General features: G+C 40.9%; 1 protein-coding gene across 1 annotated transcript; it reads right to left on the bottom strand.

Annotated features, from left to right (window-relative positions):
• Positions 1-10,920: 10,920 nt before the first annotated feature.
• Positions 10,921-13,236, bottom strand: LOC105493495 (interleukin enhancer-binding factor 2-like). The gene is given in 3 exon segments (XM_071080908.1): positions 10,921-12,025; positions 12,799-12,944; positions 12,946-13,236. Coding segments are annotated over 3 exon segments (1,176 nt in total). The 5' UTR covers positions 13,180-13,236; the 3' UTR covers positions 10,921-11,229.
• Positions 13,237-18,252: the final 5,016 nt, after the last annotated feature.

Here is an 18,252-nt window from a genome sequence, read left to right on the forward strand (position 1 = left end):
TCCATGTTAGCCAGGATGGTCTCAATCTCCTGACCTCATGATCCACCCGCCTCGGCCTCTCAAAATGCTGGGATTACAGGCATAAGCCACCACACCTGGCCTGTTTTTTTTTTCCTTTTTTTTGTGGAAATGATGTCTTGCTATGTTGCCAGGCTGGTGTCAAACCCCTGGCCTTGAGTGATCCTCCTGCCTCAGCCTCCCAAAATGCTCAGATTATGTGTGTTAGCCACCATGCCCAGCTACTTGCCATTTTCACAATCACAAAAAATAAAGCAGCATTTTGAAAGATCAAGTCCATTCTCAGTGGCTACTTCTGGAAACATTGACTACAATAAGAGCTGCCCAAAGTCTGCTATATTCTGCAAGCTGCTTGCAGGTAATGCCATGGTAATCTTTGTAGATTTGGTGGGAAATGGTGTTCTTTTCATGTCATCATCCTTTCGGCAAATGTCCCAACTATTTTCACAATGAAGAACTCTAATGACCTAATGCACTGAAACCTTAATGCTACTAACACCATCTTCATAATCAATTCATGCTGTCAAGATGCTTCCAGGAATTGTATAGTTTAGCAACTGAGGTTCTCAAAGCAAATAAAACAACCAAGTTCTCAAGGGTAGGTTTTTTCCATGAGAGTGTATAATTCAGCGGATGTTTAACTAGTGCCGGATTTATCAGGATACTTCCAACTCTGCATCTGATAAGAAGTGTCTGGAGAATAAATATCTTCTATTTCTCCTCCTGGCCCTAAACAACTCAAGCCTCACCACTCCCAGACATCACCGAGCTAGCATTACCCTTTGCTACTTGCCAGAAGGTCACCCAGATAGGCTTGTGGATGGTTTGCAAATGTATTTGAAAAATGAAATTCCTTCAGCAACTGCCATAATCTGGTTCAACCACACTTTTTTTTTCAGGCAATTCCTTCACAGGCATCTATCTTCTTATGACACATTTATTTAGATGTTATCATGATCAGTAAGATATTAAAATCATTTCTGCTCACAACTGACTGTCTTAACACCCATGTGTTCCATGAAGTTCCCTCAGCATGAGAAAAATCAATGAAACAGGTGGTGCAAATTTCAATGATACTTAATGCATCGGCACATTTTAGAAATGGCACACATTGCTGGTCACTCCTTCCCCTGGAAAAGCTGCACCCCATATGTCTTCATTCCATCTGAGAGACTGGTCTCTCCTCTGTGCTTCTACAACCTTTAGTTCTTGATTCGTATGAGCTTTTGGCTTAGCTGTTTAGATTTCTGCCTCCCCTGAAGCCTGAGAGTTGCCTCAAAAGCAGACCAGGAGCCACAGCTTATGGATTTGTTATATTTCCATCATCAAGCCCAATGCCAAGGGTCCAAAATGAGTTCAATACATAAACTGTTAATTACCTAACAAATACATATGACCCTGAGAATACACTTCCGTTGATTTTTTTTATGGGCAGCGTTGGTGAAGGGAAAGTCTGATAACTGATTATATAGGTAGAATAGGCCAAGAGTTCCTGTAATTGGCATTCTTTTGGCCTCTTATTATCCCAGTGGTTGGATCCTATGAGCAATGGACAGAACAATGGTTCTGAAATAAATAGTAGCCTCCAATACAAACCACTCGAGCTGTTCTGGAGTCAATGATAAATTTTCCCCAAACTCAGTTCTGAGAAGTGCTGTCAAACAAAACCCATCAGAACTCTTCAGAGAGTGAAATCCCTGGTGTTTCTCTTTTAGCTTAATATAGAGCTCTGTAGTTGGTGGCTCATTGGCAAACTTATTCTCCATTAAAATACCACAGAATGCAGTCTGTCTCTCAGAACTGACACATCTGTGTGCTTGATAACTCCCTCCTTCCAACAACCGATGTTGATTCATTCCCCACTAGTGTCACATGAAGATGATCAATTATCCCAGGGCTCAGTGGGCTCTGAAAAAGCATCTTAGCACAGAGAATACTTCTCTACCAATCCCCGTCATAAGCCTATTTGGTGACCTAGCCCATCTCATCTCTTCTACCTCTTCTTTAATCATCACCTCCTTCCCATTCCCTCCTCTCTGTGACCCTACACACAGGTTCGGAGTGAGAATTGGGGGAAACTGATAAAAGAATCCGCTCAAGTACTTTATAGTCACTCAGAGGTTAGCAATTTTGGCCTGTAACCATGTTCCATAGTGAAATCTTGTCATCTGGAGAACATAAAGATGAGGATTTTTACATAAAGAATTTTTAAGTAAAATAAATATTAAGATGAAAAATACAGCAATTGTGATTCTAACAAATCAATATGTTAGAAGTGCACCAAAAATATCGAAACCTCAAAAGCAAACCATTATTTTCAGAAAGACACCAAATGAAAAGAAATCCATCAAGAAATCAAAGCAACAAAGAGTGCTTTGGATAATTAACAAGAAAAAAAAAATTTAATGATGGCTTCCACCCATCCTGGAACACTTGAGAATTCATATGAAAGAGACTTTTTAAAGTAGGATAAGAGAAATGGGATGTTGTGGGACTGATATGATTTTCTATTACACAAACTGGAAGAATGGATTGTTAGAGACATTACAAAGACTTGGCCAGGCACGTGGCTCACACCTGTAATCCCAGAACTTAGGGAGGCTAAAGTGGGCGGATCACGAAGTCAGGAGTTCAAGACCAGCCTGGCCAACATGGTGAAACCCTGTCTCTACTAAAGATACAAAAAATTAGCTGGATGTGGTGGTGGGTGCCTAGAATCCCAACTACTTGGGAGGCTGGGGCAGGAGAATTGCTTGAACCCAGGAGGCAGAGGTTGCAGTAAGGCGAGATCATACCACTTCACTCCAGCCTGGGTGACAAGGCAAGACTCTGTCTCGAAAAAAAAAAAGTTATTTTTCATACCCAATTTCAGATCCAATTGAGAGGCACAAAAGAGTAGTATATGTAGATAAAAATACCACTTTAACTTTTGATCAGTCTCATACTGAAGAATGTGGCTTCCGTGTTCAGCAACAATGAACTCTTTATTACTGAATCCCAGAAGCAGGCACATATAAGGCTGTAAAAACAAAGACCCCCTCATGTGGGAGCTTGCCCTTGTAAAACTTTCCGCATAAAGGAGCAGGTCAGACTGTGCATATAAGCAGTCCAATCTCCTTTTACCTTCCATATCTCCCTACTACACATGCGCGCACGCGCGCGCACACACACGCGGCAAAAAGGGGCTGAGCTACTTCCTCATCCTGTTCATCACAAACTTCTTTTCTTCCCCATTCTAAAGTTCTTCACTTCAAACTCATTCTCCAATACATGACTCCTTCCCAAGCGAGAAGTGAAACCAGGGTGTTCTACTAATAGAAATCCCTCAACACAAAAAGGAACATCAAGACTGGGGAAGAATAGGTACTATTCATATGGGTGTCATAATTATGTACCCCATAATAATTTTCTGAATGCTTACTTGTAGATAAATTTTGTCTTATGCATGAAGGAGAACAACAAAGGAAGAGGAAATAGCTAGTATTTGTTGAACACCTACAAAGTGCTGGTCACTGTGTTAAGGGCTCTTACATACTCATACATCATCTCATTTAATCCACACAATTCTAAGAGAAAAGTATTAGTATCCTTTTTTTTTTTTTTTTTCTGTTTACAAATGAGGAAATTAACGCTTAGAAAAGTTGTAGAGGAGAAGATATCACAGAGCTTGCAGACACTTTTCAATGCAAAATAAACACAAATGAAATAATTGTAAGGCTACAGCAAAATCTATTGCCCACACTAAATACAAAGTGAATGCAAAGAAAAGCGAACACTGTGATGTTTAGAATGAGAACATAACACATGGATCAACAACCTCCGAAGTCAGAGAACAGAGAGGACAAAATGGAATGACTACTGCAAGTATGTACTTAGAGCTGAAGAGGGATGGGGGTGACGGAGAACAAAGAGAAGTTCCATAGATAAGGAAGGAAGTCAGAAATCTTTGAACTGTTCATCTGGATGATACAACTTTGATCAATAGCAGGCATCCTCACTAAAGTGCACTCCTGTATTTAGGTCATTATCAGCAACTGATACTACAAAAAGGCTGAAGAAGGAAGTTCAGTCTGAGAATAGGCCTGGGTATGGAAAGAGGGAAGTGAATATGGAAAAGCTTCCCTTCTTTGTTTCTACTGTCCTGTAAAGTGTATTTATATTTTATCATCCTCCATTTCACAAGGTGACAATCAGCAATGGGATACGCAGGCACTGTTCCCATGATACAGATGTTAATGCTAAATAATTATTCATTCCTCTGCCACCATTCAAAAAGGGAAGGGCTTGGCCACTCAAATGTTTGGCTATTGTACAACACCATAATAGCTGTAAAAAAACAAAAAAACAAAAAACAAACAAACAAAAAAAACCTGTATATTCTAGTAAAAAGGAAGCCAGTCCTTAACACTTTTATAGTTATAAATTGAATAACAGTACTATTACCTACTGAAGGTGTTTGTGTAATCATAGATTACAGTGTTATAGCTCTACAAATTACAAAACTCCCTCACTTGTAAAATATTTCATTATAATGTCATAGATAAGAAAATTTAAAGCTTGGAGAATTTAAGTAGCTTTTCTGTTGTCACTCATCTTAAAGATAGTAGGTTAAGATCCAAGTCCAGGGTTTTCTAACTTCAAAAAAAATACTCCAAATCTTGCATGACACTACCCAGAGAAATATGAGACAAAAATACCCATAAAATTCTGGAATGGCTCTTAATAGACATGATCGAATGCCTCTCTTGTTTTGTGAGTGAAATTGAACAACGATCCAAATAACAAAAACTTTTGGTAGCTTTGTTTTTTGTCCCTTGTTGACTTGTACAACAACTTTTTTATTTCATTTTTTATCTTCTATTAAAAGTGGAAAAAGCACTAGGACAAATGTTGTGTTGGTAAATGTTTAACATACAGATTCTGAGGGTGGGGAAACCCTGATTTGTCCAGTTTGCCAGTTTCTGTGGTGTCACTCCTTACTCGGGCAATCACAGTCTACTGTTGGGGAAAATGCACAGGATTAGTTCTTGTAAGCCAGGACACACTGAGACTGCCAAAAATTAATCAAAAACCCTCTTGGTGGTATATCTTGAGAATAAATGCAACGATATTAGAGAACTATATGCAAATAGCAAGCTCTGGGCCTGTGATTCACCAGGTTAAGTACGGCAGTCGCTCCCTTCTTCGGGGGATATGTGTAAACACTCCCAGTGGATGTCTGAAACCATGGATAGTACAAAAACTGATTGCCATCTATCAGAACGCTTTTCTATTTGTGTCTTCCACACACAAATGTAATGCCTTCTTCATCTTAACTAAGCACTCATCATGCACCGTGGTTGTAACTTACAGTCTAAGGTGTGACAGCAAAACCAGAAAGAATTTCTTTTTCCTTCGTCACAATTTTATGGACTCATTCTTAATTTGGACCTTAGAGCATGGCAATGCTGCACAAAGGGAGGATTCCCTGGTGATGGCAGAGCAGGATGGCACTAGATTTCATCATGCTACTCAAAATGGCACATAATTTTAAACACATGAATGGTTTATTTCTGGAATTTTCCATTTTCTGACCACCACTGACTACAGATAACTGAAACTGCAGAAAGCAAAACAGCAGATTAGAGGAGGCTACTTTTCTGGACATGGAAACTGATCTGACTTTCAACTGAAGATGTGAGACCTTGTAAAGCAATCTCAGTTTTCCTAAGAAAACTAATGCCAGAACTGCAACTTAAGATTTTCAGCTCAAGGAAGCAAATCACCAGGTGAGAAGAAATGAATGGACATGTTTCCTTGATTTGCCATCTTGGACTCTGTGCTTTCCCTTAGAGCCCTCTAATTTCTGTTATTTACTTTTTTTAGACAGGATCTCATTGTGTCACCTAGGCTGCCGTACAGTGGCACCATGTTGGCTCACTGCAACCTTGACCTCCCAGGCTCAGGTGATTTTCCCACCTCAGCCACTCAAGTAGCTGGGACTACAGGTGTGCGCCACCATAACTGGCTATTTTTTTTTTTAAATTTTTACTAGAGACAGGGTTTCACCATGGTGCCCAGGCTGGTCTCGAACTCCTGAACTCAAGCAACCCATCTGCCTTGGCCTTCCAAAGGGTTGGGATTACATGTGTGAGCCACCACACCCAGTCAGAGCCCTGTAATTTTAATCCCTGCTACCACCACTTTACTGGCCCTTGTGATGAGTTACTTCCCTTTCAGCACTGTTGGTTCCCCTTAGAATAGCTCAAAACTTCAAAATCTTTTCATTGAATGCTAAGAGAGGCTAGAGAAAAGAAGAAACACAAAGAATCTGGGTTTTGATCCTACCTTGGTTTGTTTGCTCCCAAGGTTCACAGACTCTGTCTTACTGAACACTTGGTCTCAAGCCCCACAGGACTGGTACAGCTGGACAGCTCCCCCACCCCAATGCCCACCTGCCCCCAACTCCTCACCTCTACATTCTGGCCACTGTGTTAACTCTCACCACCTGGTGGCCCACTTGGAAATATCTCAATATGTTGATCCACGCTTAAGACCAAGCATTAGATGAATAGAACAGATTCTCACCTGAAGTCATTTCATAATCTATTTCCTCATGCCATTTTCCGACCTGAACCGTGACTCTCTTCCTCATACCAGAAAAGTCCTCTTCCTCTGTGAGAATACAACCACACTTCCTTTACAGATTCACCAAATTTTCATAAAAATATACAACAGTCATAGCATTCTAATAATGAGAAATACACACACACAGCAATGGAGGCATTGTTCCTCACCCCGCAGATGACGTGAGGCCCCAGTAATCTGACCTTCAACACCTCAACACCTTCTCCAACACCTCCACATTTTAGGAAAACAGAATGCTGCAGTTACTCCAGTTTTGGAGAACAAATGGTCCTGCCTCTTATGTTTTCTTTTTGTTAAGGTCATCTTCTTTCCTTAAGGATCAAGCTTGTTTTCCTAAGTCAGTATTCCCTTTAAACTAGCCCTTAGGCAACCATACACACATCCTAAAAGTCCTGCTGGTGCTAAAATCATTTTGGAACTTCACTTTGCAAATTGCCTTCAGATCAAAGTTCTGGCTCACCCACAGTTGTCAGCCTCATTACAGTTTATTTTCCCCACCCATCATATACACCAGACTTGGATCTTGAAAAAAGGCCAAGATTTTGTCATTATTGAGAATATTCAGAAGCATTGTCTGGCAACAGTATCTACACACACACACACACACACACACACACACACACACACACTCCCCACACCACCCCATCCAACACAGCCCCAAATACCTTTCTAACGAAACTCAACCTTATTTTCACATCTGAAGCTTCTATTATTGTTCACTCTTGCCCAATATTTTTTAACAAAATTGCTAGAGATTGGAAGGTAGCACATAGTGTGATCAAATACCAGCTGGTGCCCTCCTGGCAGAAGCTGTAAAAAACCACAATACTGGATACTAAGAGGAGCCTAAAGAAAACAACTAACCCATCATCCTGCTTCCAGCTAGGTTTCTTCTCATATTCAGAGCTACCAGAGGCTGACATGGACTGGACCAGGTCTCAGTTTCACAGTGCTAGCCACTTGCTATTTTTCAAACATGCCAGGCATGGTCCCATTTAAATCATTCACAGTGGGTAAAATGGCACTTCTGTGTGGCTGACTCTCTTACCTCCTTCAAGCTTAAATATCACTCTGCAATCCTTATTCAAAAGTATAATCATTTTTCACTCCTCTCCAGATTCCTCTCTGGATTCCATTTTGTGTCCAATTATGTGGAGAAAAGCAATAGAGCCAACCTTGCTCTTCCTCTTCTCCATATAATTTTCACCTTCTAACATACTACATAATCTGCTTATTTATTACACTTATTAATTATTCTCTGTCACCACCCTCCCCTGTAGAGGACTACGTGCTCGCAAACGAGACGTTCCTGATAAGTCCTGCTCTTGCAAACGAAGCAGGGCGTTCCAATAAGTCCTGCTCTTGCAAACGAAGCAGGGCGTTGGGGGCTTGTTTATGTGTAAACATCTTGAAAATCCAGAAAGTCAGGGAAAGGTCAGAAAAACCACAATGTGTCTTGTGACTTGGCAACATTCCACAAACGACTGTATAAAATAAAGCAGAGCGCGCCATTCGAGGCGGCCGCCATGTTTGTCTTGTCTTGTGTTGTCTTGTGTGTTCATTCCTTTGTTTAGGAAACACGCAGACCCCAACACTCCCCCATCTTTGATTAAATATCCAAAGCACTTAAGATAAAGGCTAGCACATAGCTGGCACTCAAAAATATTTGCTGACTAAGTGAATGCTAGGAGAGACCTTCTTGTTCTGCCTGTCACTCCCCCTACCCTTGCCTCACAAATAATATGCTCAATGGATGGTCATTAGTTCTCTACTCAACCACTCAATATCCTTCCTTCATGTTTCCTTTGTCTTGGAGAAGGTGGGCACTAAAGCTAAAGTGTTGTCATGAACACATGTATAGGAGTTTTCTAATCTTGCCTTTTTTTTTTTTTTTTTTTTTTTTCAGACAGAGTCTCACTCTGTCACCAGACTGGAGTGCAGTGGCATGATCTCAGCTCTCTGCAACCTCCAACTCCCTGGCTCAGGCAATTCTCCTGCGTCAGCCTCCCAAATAGTGGGATTACAGGCATGTACCACCATACCCAACTAATTTTTGTATTTTTAGTAGAGATAGGGTTTCACCATGTTGTCCAAGAGGGTCTCAATCTCCTGACCTCGTGATCCGCCTGTCTTGGTCTCCCAAAGTGCTGGGATTACAGGCATGAGTCACCACGCCCAGCCTCTAATCTTGCATTTTCTTCCAGAACCATACACATGAGCAATGCTGACAGTCTGCAGTATTATCAACAAGTACAATGAGATACATTGAGCCAGGGAGGATGAAGGAAAGGAGAGTGGGGTGAGGAATGTGGAGTATATGTGCGGGTCAGAGAGGTTCTGCAGGTAACACAAGGCAGTGCATATGTGTAAGTATGAGAGAACGAGGTGAGGGCATGCATGTTCAGTAAGGCTTCTGCCTGCACCATCTGGGAGGCAAGCAATTCCACTCATCAATTACCATGCCTCCCTGAACCAGCAAAAATAAACACATCAAAAGCTCAGTCTTCACATGAGTTTTCACCATGTGGTTTAGCTCCCTCTGCAACCCTTTCCCAAAGGAGAAAAAGAAAGTGAACTTTTATTTAAAAAAAAAAAAAAAAAAAAGAAGAAAAGAAAAGAAAAGAAAAAACTGCAGGACTGCAAAAAAAGGATAAAGATGCAAATGTACTGTTGCTGGTTTTTATCTTTTGTTTTCAATTTTATCTCCCCTTTGATAAAACAGGCAGCTTAAAATGTTTAAAAAAGTAATAACTCACTATCAATGAATTGAAAGCCATAATTAATTTGAAATGTGTGCTAGCACCTAGCCATGTATATAGGTTTTTCCTGTATGGTGTGTAGAGGTATTCTAAGTGCACATAAAATATGACTATAAAATGGAATTTACAGTCCAGCACCATACTGGGCTGGAGCAAGTGAAAGTAAGACAGTCCACCATTGTGCCAAGAAACCAAAGATATAGGATCCACGTGTCTGCCAAAGAAACTTTTGTGTCACTCATCACCTTCTGGTGCTGTAAAGAACCATCATCAGAAATGAATTGTTAAAGTACTGACCTTTCTCCATAAGCTGCCTTCATTAAGATTACATATGCATATAAAAAAAATTCTGCTTTTAAAATAGTATTGGTCTTAAAGTCTTTTTAGTCTTAAAGAACATTCTAACAGCATGATTGTTTATGTAGAAAATCCAATGAGATCAACAAAAAAAAAAGCTAGTAGAGAGTGAGCTTGGCAAAGTTGGAGAACACAAGATCAATGTATAAAAGTCAACTGTTTTTCTATTATACTAAAAAGAAAAATTCAAAATTAAATTTTTTAAACACTCTTCACAATAACAACAAAAATATGAAATACTTAGGAGTAAATTTTACAAAATATGTGCAATACCTGAAATCTACAAAACACTGAAGAAAGAAAATAAACCAAATTTAAATATAGGGTAAGATATAATATGTCCATGGGTTGGAAGACTCCGTATTCTCAAGATATCAATTCTCCCCAGTCTGTAGATTCAGTGCAATCTAAATCAAAATCCCAGCAGGCTCTTTTTGCAGGAACTGGAAAATTGACTCTAAAATTTATCTGGAAATGCAAGGACCTAGAATAGCCAGAACAGTTTTGAAAAGGAATAAAATTGGAGGACTAACACTATCTGATTTCAAGCCTCATCAAAGCTAAGGTGATCAAGACAGTATGGTATTGACTTCAACAGAAATAAGCATCAATAGAACACTTACAATGTCCATACATGCCTCACATACATAAACAGCTGATTTTGGCAAAAATGCAAAAACAATTCAGTGGACAAAGGATAGTATTTTCAACAAGTGGTGCTGGAACACTTGGGTGTTTACAAGCAAAAAAAACAAACTTTGATCCGTATCTTACAACATATACAAAAGTAACTCAAATGAATCGTAGACCGAAATGTTAACCCTAAAAACTACAAAACATGTAGAAAAAAGCATGGAAGAAAATCTTTTTGACCTCAGGTTAGGCAAAAATCTCTTAAATAGAATGCCAAAAGCACAATCCATGAAAGAAAAAATAAGTGATAATTAGAACTTTATCAAAATTTAAAACTTCTACTTTTTAAAAGACATTGGTTAAAGAATGAATAAACAAGCCACAGGCTTAGAGAAATATTTGCAAATCATATGCCTGATAAAGTACTTGTATCCAAAATATATAAAGAATTCTCCTTTTTTTTTTTTTCTGCCCTACTAGGAAGTACTTTAATAGTTTTTCTTAGAAAAAAAAAATTCCAGACACTTAACATTTCACAACATTTCAACAGCAAAGTATTAATTGAGAGAGGAGTTTTCAGGAGTTGGGGATTCTAGAATATTAGGAAGAAATGTTGGTATCCTCCTTCATTATAGATGGATGGCATAGGTCACAAATGGGAGACTGGCAGCAAAGCCAATATCAAAACCCAGTGGAATGACACTTCTGTGGAGTATACTTTTCTTCCTGCTATCTTCCCTATCCCACGGAAATGTCTGTCACCATGTAAAGCCCAGTAGCAGGGAGCTTAGGCTCCAGTCTTCCCCCTTGGTTAGGAAAAGGAGTGAAGGGAACATCACTCCTGAGTTTCCATGCTTTCTTCTTCCTCTCCTTGAGGTGGTTCTTCTGTATTCTCCTCTTCTTCCTCTCCTTCCTTCTTCTCTGGTGGCTTCTCATAAGCCTTTTCTGAAGGTGTTACTATCACTCCATCCCAGGTAGATATTTCAGAAGCAAGATAACTGGCATCACCCTCCTGGCCAAGGATCTTCCTAAAGCCACCATGTGAGAGGATTCGGACGAGAGTCTGAGCTGTATAACAGACCATATCCTGCTGTTCTAGGGTCATGACTGTGTGTACTCTGAAGCTGCCACTCTCACAGGGGTCAGTGATACCCACTGAACCTGGCAGGAACAGTCCTGCAGCCGGAATCTGCAAGCAGCGTCTGTATGCAACGTTTAGGGCCAAAGGCTGTCTGGTGGGGTTGTTCATCACAGCATAATGGCCTAGTAGGTCAAGGATCCAGGGTGTGAGGGGCTCAAAGCCAGGAAAACAAATCCTCAAGTCCTTCAGTAGTCTGATGAGAACTTTAACTGTGGACTGAGAAGCATTTTCCTCGAACCAGCGGGCATGTTGGATGGCTGCTAAGGCACTCTGCAATACCTTGATATCCAAATGGAGTTCTGGGTCCAGTTTTCGAAGATTGGGTGGCACTGTTGTAATGAGAATCTTCACTGTAGCATCAGAAGAACTGATTTCAAAGCCAGTTTCATTGGTCAGCATGGTTAAAACTTCAGAAGGATCCTGTGCTCTTAGGCTTTCCACAACTTTGTTCCCCAGGGCAGCAACAGCTTCCAATGTTGGCAGGATCTTTTTTTGTGTGTGTGTGATTTTTTAAATTTATTTTTTATTATTATTATACTTTAAGTTCTAGGGTACATGTGCATAACGTGCAGGTTTGTTACATATGTATACTTGTGCCGTGTTGGTGTGCTGCACCCATGAACTCGTCAGCACCCATCAACCCGTCATTTACATCAGGTATAACTCCCAATGCAATCCCTCCCCCCTCCCCCCCGATGATAGGCCCCGGTGTGTGATGTTCCCCTTCCCGAGTCCAAGTGATCTCATTGTTCAGTTCCCACCTATGAGTGAGAACATGCGATGTTTGGTTTTCTGTTCTTGTGATAGTTTGCTAAGGATGATGGTTTCCAGCTGCATCCATGTCCCTACAAAGGACACAAACTCATCCTTTTTGATGGCTGCATAGTATTCCATGGTGTATATGTGCCACATTTTCTTAATCCAGTCTGTCACTGCCATCAGAGTGAACAGGCAACCTACAGAATGGGACAAAATTTTTGCAACCTACTCATCTGACAAAGGGCTAATATCCAGAACCTACAAAGAACTCAAACAAATTTACAAGAAAAAAACAACCCCATAAAAAAGTGGGCAAAGGATATGAACAGACATTTCTCAAAAGAACACATTCATACAGCCAACAGACACATGAAAAAATGCTCATCATCACTGGCCATCAGAGAAACGCAAATCAAAACCACAATGAGATACCATCTCACACCAGTTAGAATGGCAATCATTAAAAAGTCAGGAAACAACAGGTGCTGGAGACGCAGGATCTTAAGTATCACCACCAGGTCAGCCACATTGTGTCCTGTAGTCATTGTCCCCTTTTTATAGGATCCCACCTGTCGAACTTCTTCAATTTGCACTTCAAATGTCCTTGGAGCCACAATCAGATTATCAATCACATTGTTTATTTTTGTCACCCAGAGAAAGGATAGATGCCTGTTCAGCAGAATTAGGAGCCAGGTCCTGATTCCTCTTCAGCAAGGCCTCACTGAAGGAGGAAGTTTCATCAGGTGCTGGCTTGACCCGGGGGAAGGCCATTTCACACAAATAGAAGTCAAATGGGATATGTGATACCAAGGGCCTGAACCCTCCTCCTGGGCATCCTCTGGAACCAAAGCGCCCACCACGACCACGGCCTCTGTCACCCCTCATGGCGCCTTAAAACACGAACAATGGAGGCCACACCAACCGCCCCTTTCCTCTGAGGAGCAGACAACCGAGAATTCTCAATAGGAAGAAAGCAGACACCCACATTTTTTAATGGACAAACTATTTGAACAGACACTTCACCAATAAAGGAATATGGATGCAAATAAGTACATGAAGATGCTCACCATCATTAGTCACTAAGCAAACATAAGTTAAAACCACAATAAGATATCACTATCTGCATATTAAAGTGAATCAATTTTAAAAGACTGACTCTACCAAGGGTTGGTGAGGATATGAAGGAACTAGTAGGAATATGCTATAAAATAGTACCAGTACATTGGAAAATAATTTGGCAATATTTTTTAAAAGTTAAGCATTCTTCTACAATATGACCCAGGCATTCCAATTCTAGGTACTTACCTCAGAGAACTGAAACCATATGTCCATACAAACGTTGGACAAGAACGTTCATAGCAGCTAGTATGTTCACAGCAGAATGTCATGGACAAAACCTGGAAACAGCCCAAATGTCTATCAACAGGTGAATGGATAAACACATTGGGGCATATTAATACAATAAAAATGAAAGAAGTATTTGATACACACCACAATCTGAATAAATCTAATAATCATTACCTGCAGTGAAAGAAGTCAGACCAAAATAGAGAATGTACTGTATTTATGCAAAATTCTAGAAAATTCTAACTTATCTATAGTGACAAAAAAAAAAAAACAGTTCAATGGAGATTCGGGGATGAGAGGAAGACATTACAAATGGGCGTAAGGAAAATTTGGGGGGTGATGAATACATTCATAATTTTTATTGTGATAATGGTTTCACAAATACATATACATACATCAAAATTTATCAAATTATATACTTTTAATATGTGTTGTTTACTATATATTGGTTATACCTCAATAAAACTGTTTTTTATTTCGAAAAACAAAAGAGTGTTCTAATAATATGCAAATATCCCCAAGAGCTATCACACCTCTAAGCCTTATCAACTAATATCTTACTGCGGAAAGAGAATGAGAAATAGGTATTAAGGACAAACCTCATAATTTTTCCAAGAACTGGCCCTGATGACACACTTACTAAACAGCCCAAAATGCTGACAAAAGTGTTTACAATGGCGCTTAATACTGAGTCCACTAAGGGACATTTCCTTTTCACTCAAAGCTGACATTCAAGCCCATGTAGAATAAAAAGGTGGCTACTACCAGGCTTGGAGCAATTTTTCTGCCCCCAGCCTTTTTACTCCTCTCCTCTCTCCACCCAAGTCCCCAAAGCAAGGATCAACTAGTTCCAGAAACAACAGAACAATTTCCTGGATCCCAACTAGTCATGTTAATCTCTCCATACTTCCTTAAGGCCAGGAGAGGGAACCTGGAGGTCCTAATACCCTTGTGAACAGCTTTATGCCTGGATCCAGAGTTAGGACCCCGGCTTGCTGTGTGAACGTAGTCTCATCTTTATGCCACGTTTATGTCACCAATGTGGTTTGGATCTGTATTCTCACCAAATCTCATGTTGAACTGTAATCCCCAGTGTTGGAGGTGGGGCCTGGTGAGAGGCAATCGGATCATGGAGGCAGATTTCTCATGAATGGTTTTGCACCATCCATCTTAGTACTGTCCTGACTACAGTGAGTGAGTTCTTATGAAATCTGGTCCTTTAAAACTGTGTGGCACCTCCCTGCTCTCTCTCTTCCTCCTGCTCCTGCCATGTAAGATGCCTGGGCCCACTTTGCCTTCCACCATGAGTAAAAGTTTCCTGACACCTCCGCAGATGCTGGGGATCTACAGATGCTTCTATGCTTCCTGTACCACCCGCAGAACTGTGAGGAAATTAAACCTCTTTTCTTTATAAATTGCCAGTCTCAGGTATTTCTTTATAGCAATGTGAGAACAGACTAATACAGTCACTAAACTACAAAGAGGACATTTGGTCTCCAATGAAGGGGTTCTTGGGTTTGAGGAAGTTCAGCTCCACAGTGCACTTCTTTTGGTGCAAGTACTACTGTTCAGAACTCAAGAGACAGTGGAAATGGAAATATGTGATGTCCTCATATTTTCAAAATAGACTTCTTAAGATTCCCCATCTTGTGAGCTTGCTAATCCCTGTATATAATACTTAGCATCACAGGGGTGCCCAGGGCTGACAACTGACTGACTCAACCAGGAGCAATTGAAAAGCCAAGGACATGGAATCTGTCTGCGCTCTTTTCATTGAAAAGGTGAGAGGTTTCTGGCAGAGTCAGATTTCTGGAGAGGAGTCATCCATCTGCTAGCAGAGACCATTTCAAACCCTTGTATCCTAACTCATGACGAAATTAAGAAGGCAAGCTCCAACGTGCACAGTTAGAGTCGGCAACTTGGTCGTCTGGAGGAGGGTGGGCAGCCCTCAGCGCCTCTGACCTCCCTGCACTGAAATGAGAGGAAACTGTGATCAGGAGCTGACATTTCCTCAGAGCATCGCCCAGCTTTCCCAACAGAGGAACCACAATTCACTGATAATGAAGCTTTGAAGTGTCTGGCCCGGGGCCAGGAAACACTGGAAGTGTCCTTTGGAGAGTATCTGTTTTAGATTACTCCCAGTGTGTAGGAAGCTGCGCATGCTAACTTTAGCCGTTCTCCTGCCTTCAGAATGTAGAGGCTTCAGGCTGATTGATCTCAAGCCCATTCTTTTGGCTCAGATCTAAATGGCAGGCCCACTGGATTTGGGTGTTTTTGGTTGGATTTTTGTTTTTGTTTTTGTTTTTTGCCTTCAAAGCTGCATTACAATCCTGCATATGTTCCTCTTCTTCATCTCTTCACTCCAACAGTTTTGTTCACAATTTTCGCATCCCAAGAAATTTATATTTCTCAAGTAGAGAAATTTGGAGACACTTATTCAAAAGGAGTTTCTGCAGTGGAAACCTAAATCCATCTGACAAGTTTCATTTCTAAAGAGCCTCATTATAATACTACTTCAGTTGTATGGTAGGTCAAATGATGTGCCCCCTTTTACAAATTATACTAAAGTATTTCTCTCATTATAACTTAAAAACCTAAATACACTTTACAATGAGACTCTCCCATTCAGGCAACTGATTCTGTTAAAATGCATGCTGCTCACTCTACAGATACATCCACTTTGATTTAGGCTTGATTGCTTCTCTCTGGAGCAACAATTTGGCTGATAAACATAAACTACGACCTAAACCCTCGCCTTTCACACTGTGGTCCTTGAGCTCACAGCATTGCCATCACCTAGGAACTTATTTCAAACAGAGTATCCTACTGTGTCCGGAATTGGTGGGTTCTTGGTCTTGCTAACTTCAAGAATGAAGCCATGGACCCTCCCGGTGAGTGTTACAGTTCTTAAAGATGGTGTGTCCGGAGTTTGTACCTTCTGATGTTCGGATGTGTCCGGAGTTTCTTCCTTCCCGTGGGTCCGTGGTCTCACTGACTTCAAGAATGAAAACGGCAGACCTTCTCAGTGAGTGCTACAGCTCTTAAAAGCGGTGCATCCGGAGTTGTTCCTCCCTCCCAGTGGGTTCATGGTCTCCCTGGCTTCAGGAGTGAAGCTTCAGATCTTCACAGTGAGTGTTAAAGCTCATAAAGGCCACATGGACCCAAAGAGTGGGCAGCAGCAATATTTATTATGAAGAGCAAAAGAACAAAACTCCCACATCCTGCAAGGGGAGGGCGCTGCTGGCTCCAGTGGCCTGCTTTTACACCCTTATTTGGCCCCACCCACATCCTGCTGATTGGTTCATTATACAGAGAGCTGATTGGTCCATTTTACAGAGAGCTGATTGGTGCATTTACAAATCTTTGGCTAGACACAGAGTGTGACCGGTGCATTTACAATCCTTTAGCTAGACAGAAAAGTTCTCCAAGTCCCCACCCGACCCAGAAGCCCAGAGGGCTTCACCTCTCAATACTAGGGAGGCTGCGGTGGGAAGATCACAGGGTTGAGGCTGCAGTGAACTAGGATCACACCAATGCACTCTAGCCTGGGCAACAGAGCAAGATGAAGAAAGAAAATAAAGAAAGAGAGAGGGAGGGAGGGAGGGAAGAAAGAAGGGAAGGAAAAAAGGAAAAAAGGAAAGGAGGGAGGGAGAGAAAGAATGAATGAAGGAGAGAAAAAGAGAAAGAAAGAAAAGAAGAGAGGAAGGAAGGGTGGATAGAAAGAAGTAAGGGCAAAAGGGGAGAAAAGAAGGAAAGAAAGAGAGATAGAAAAGAAAGAAAGAGAGAGAGAGAGAGAAAGAAAGAGAGAAAGAAAGAGAGAAAGAGAGAGAGAAAGAAAGAGAGAGAGAAAGAAAGAGAGAGAGAAAGAAAGAACGAACTTGGAAGCTAGAACTTGTCTTCAGTACCTCTTGGGATCCTGTTGCAAAATGGATAGTTGTCTATAATCTTGATATGGATACTATCAGACTGTAAGTATCACCATTATTAGAGAATCCTTCCTCCTCTGTTCCACCTGAAAAATTTGATTTTCTTATAGTCTATTCAATTCTAATCTATCAGGCTTTAAACCACTGTTCTCATCTGCCCATTAAGAAAGCGGGTCTTCAATCAGGTTAACACTTCTAGACCCAGCCCAGCCCATTCCAAGTTTCCTTCCTTGCCTCACTGCCTAGGCCACTGAAACCCCAACCAATTTTTGGTCAAGCTCTATTGTTACAACAGAGGTTGCCTATTCCAGTGGTCCTGGCCATCCGTGGACTTAGTTCCTGGTATGTTGCACACAAATACAATATGTGACATGGAAAATATCACATAAATGCAAAAGACCAAGAAGGGCCAGAGCCCCTCTCCTGGAGTCTAACATTGGTCCCTGATAGTTCATTGTACACTAATTCACAAGGGCACCAGAGGACCTGCATACCTGTTTCCGGCCCTGCCCCTGTGAGTTTCCTCTGATAGATACTGCACCAAAACACAGGTGTATGTGCTATCTGATCATTTACTCTTGTGTGCTCAACAAGGAAGAATATATTCATGTAATCATTTGTTCATGAAAATTCAATAAATATTTGCTGAAAATAAGAACAGCAAATACTACTAAGTACTTTTATG

Source organism: Macaca nemestrina, chromosome 1, assembly GCF_043159975.1.
Source record: "Macaca nemestrina isolate mMacNem1 chromosome 1, mMacNem.hap1, whole genome shotgun sequence".
Taxonomy (NCBI): Eukaryota; Metazoa; Chordata; class Mammalia; order Primates; family Cercopithecidae; genus Macaca; species Macaca nemestrina.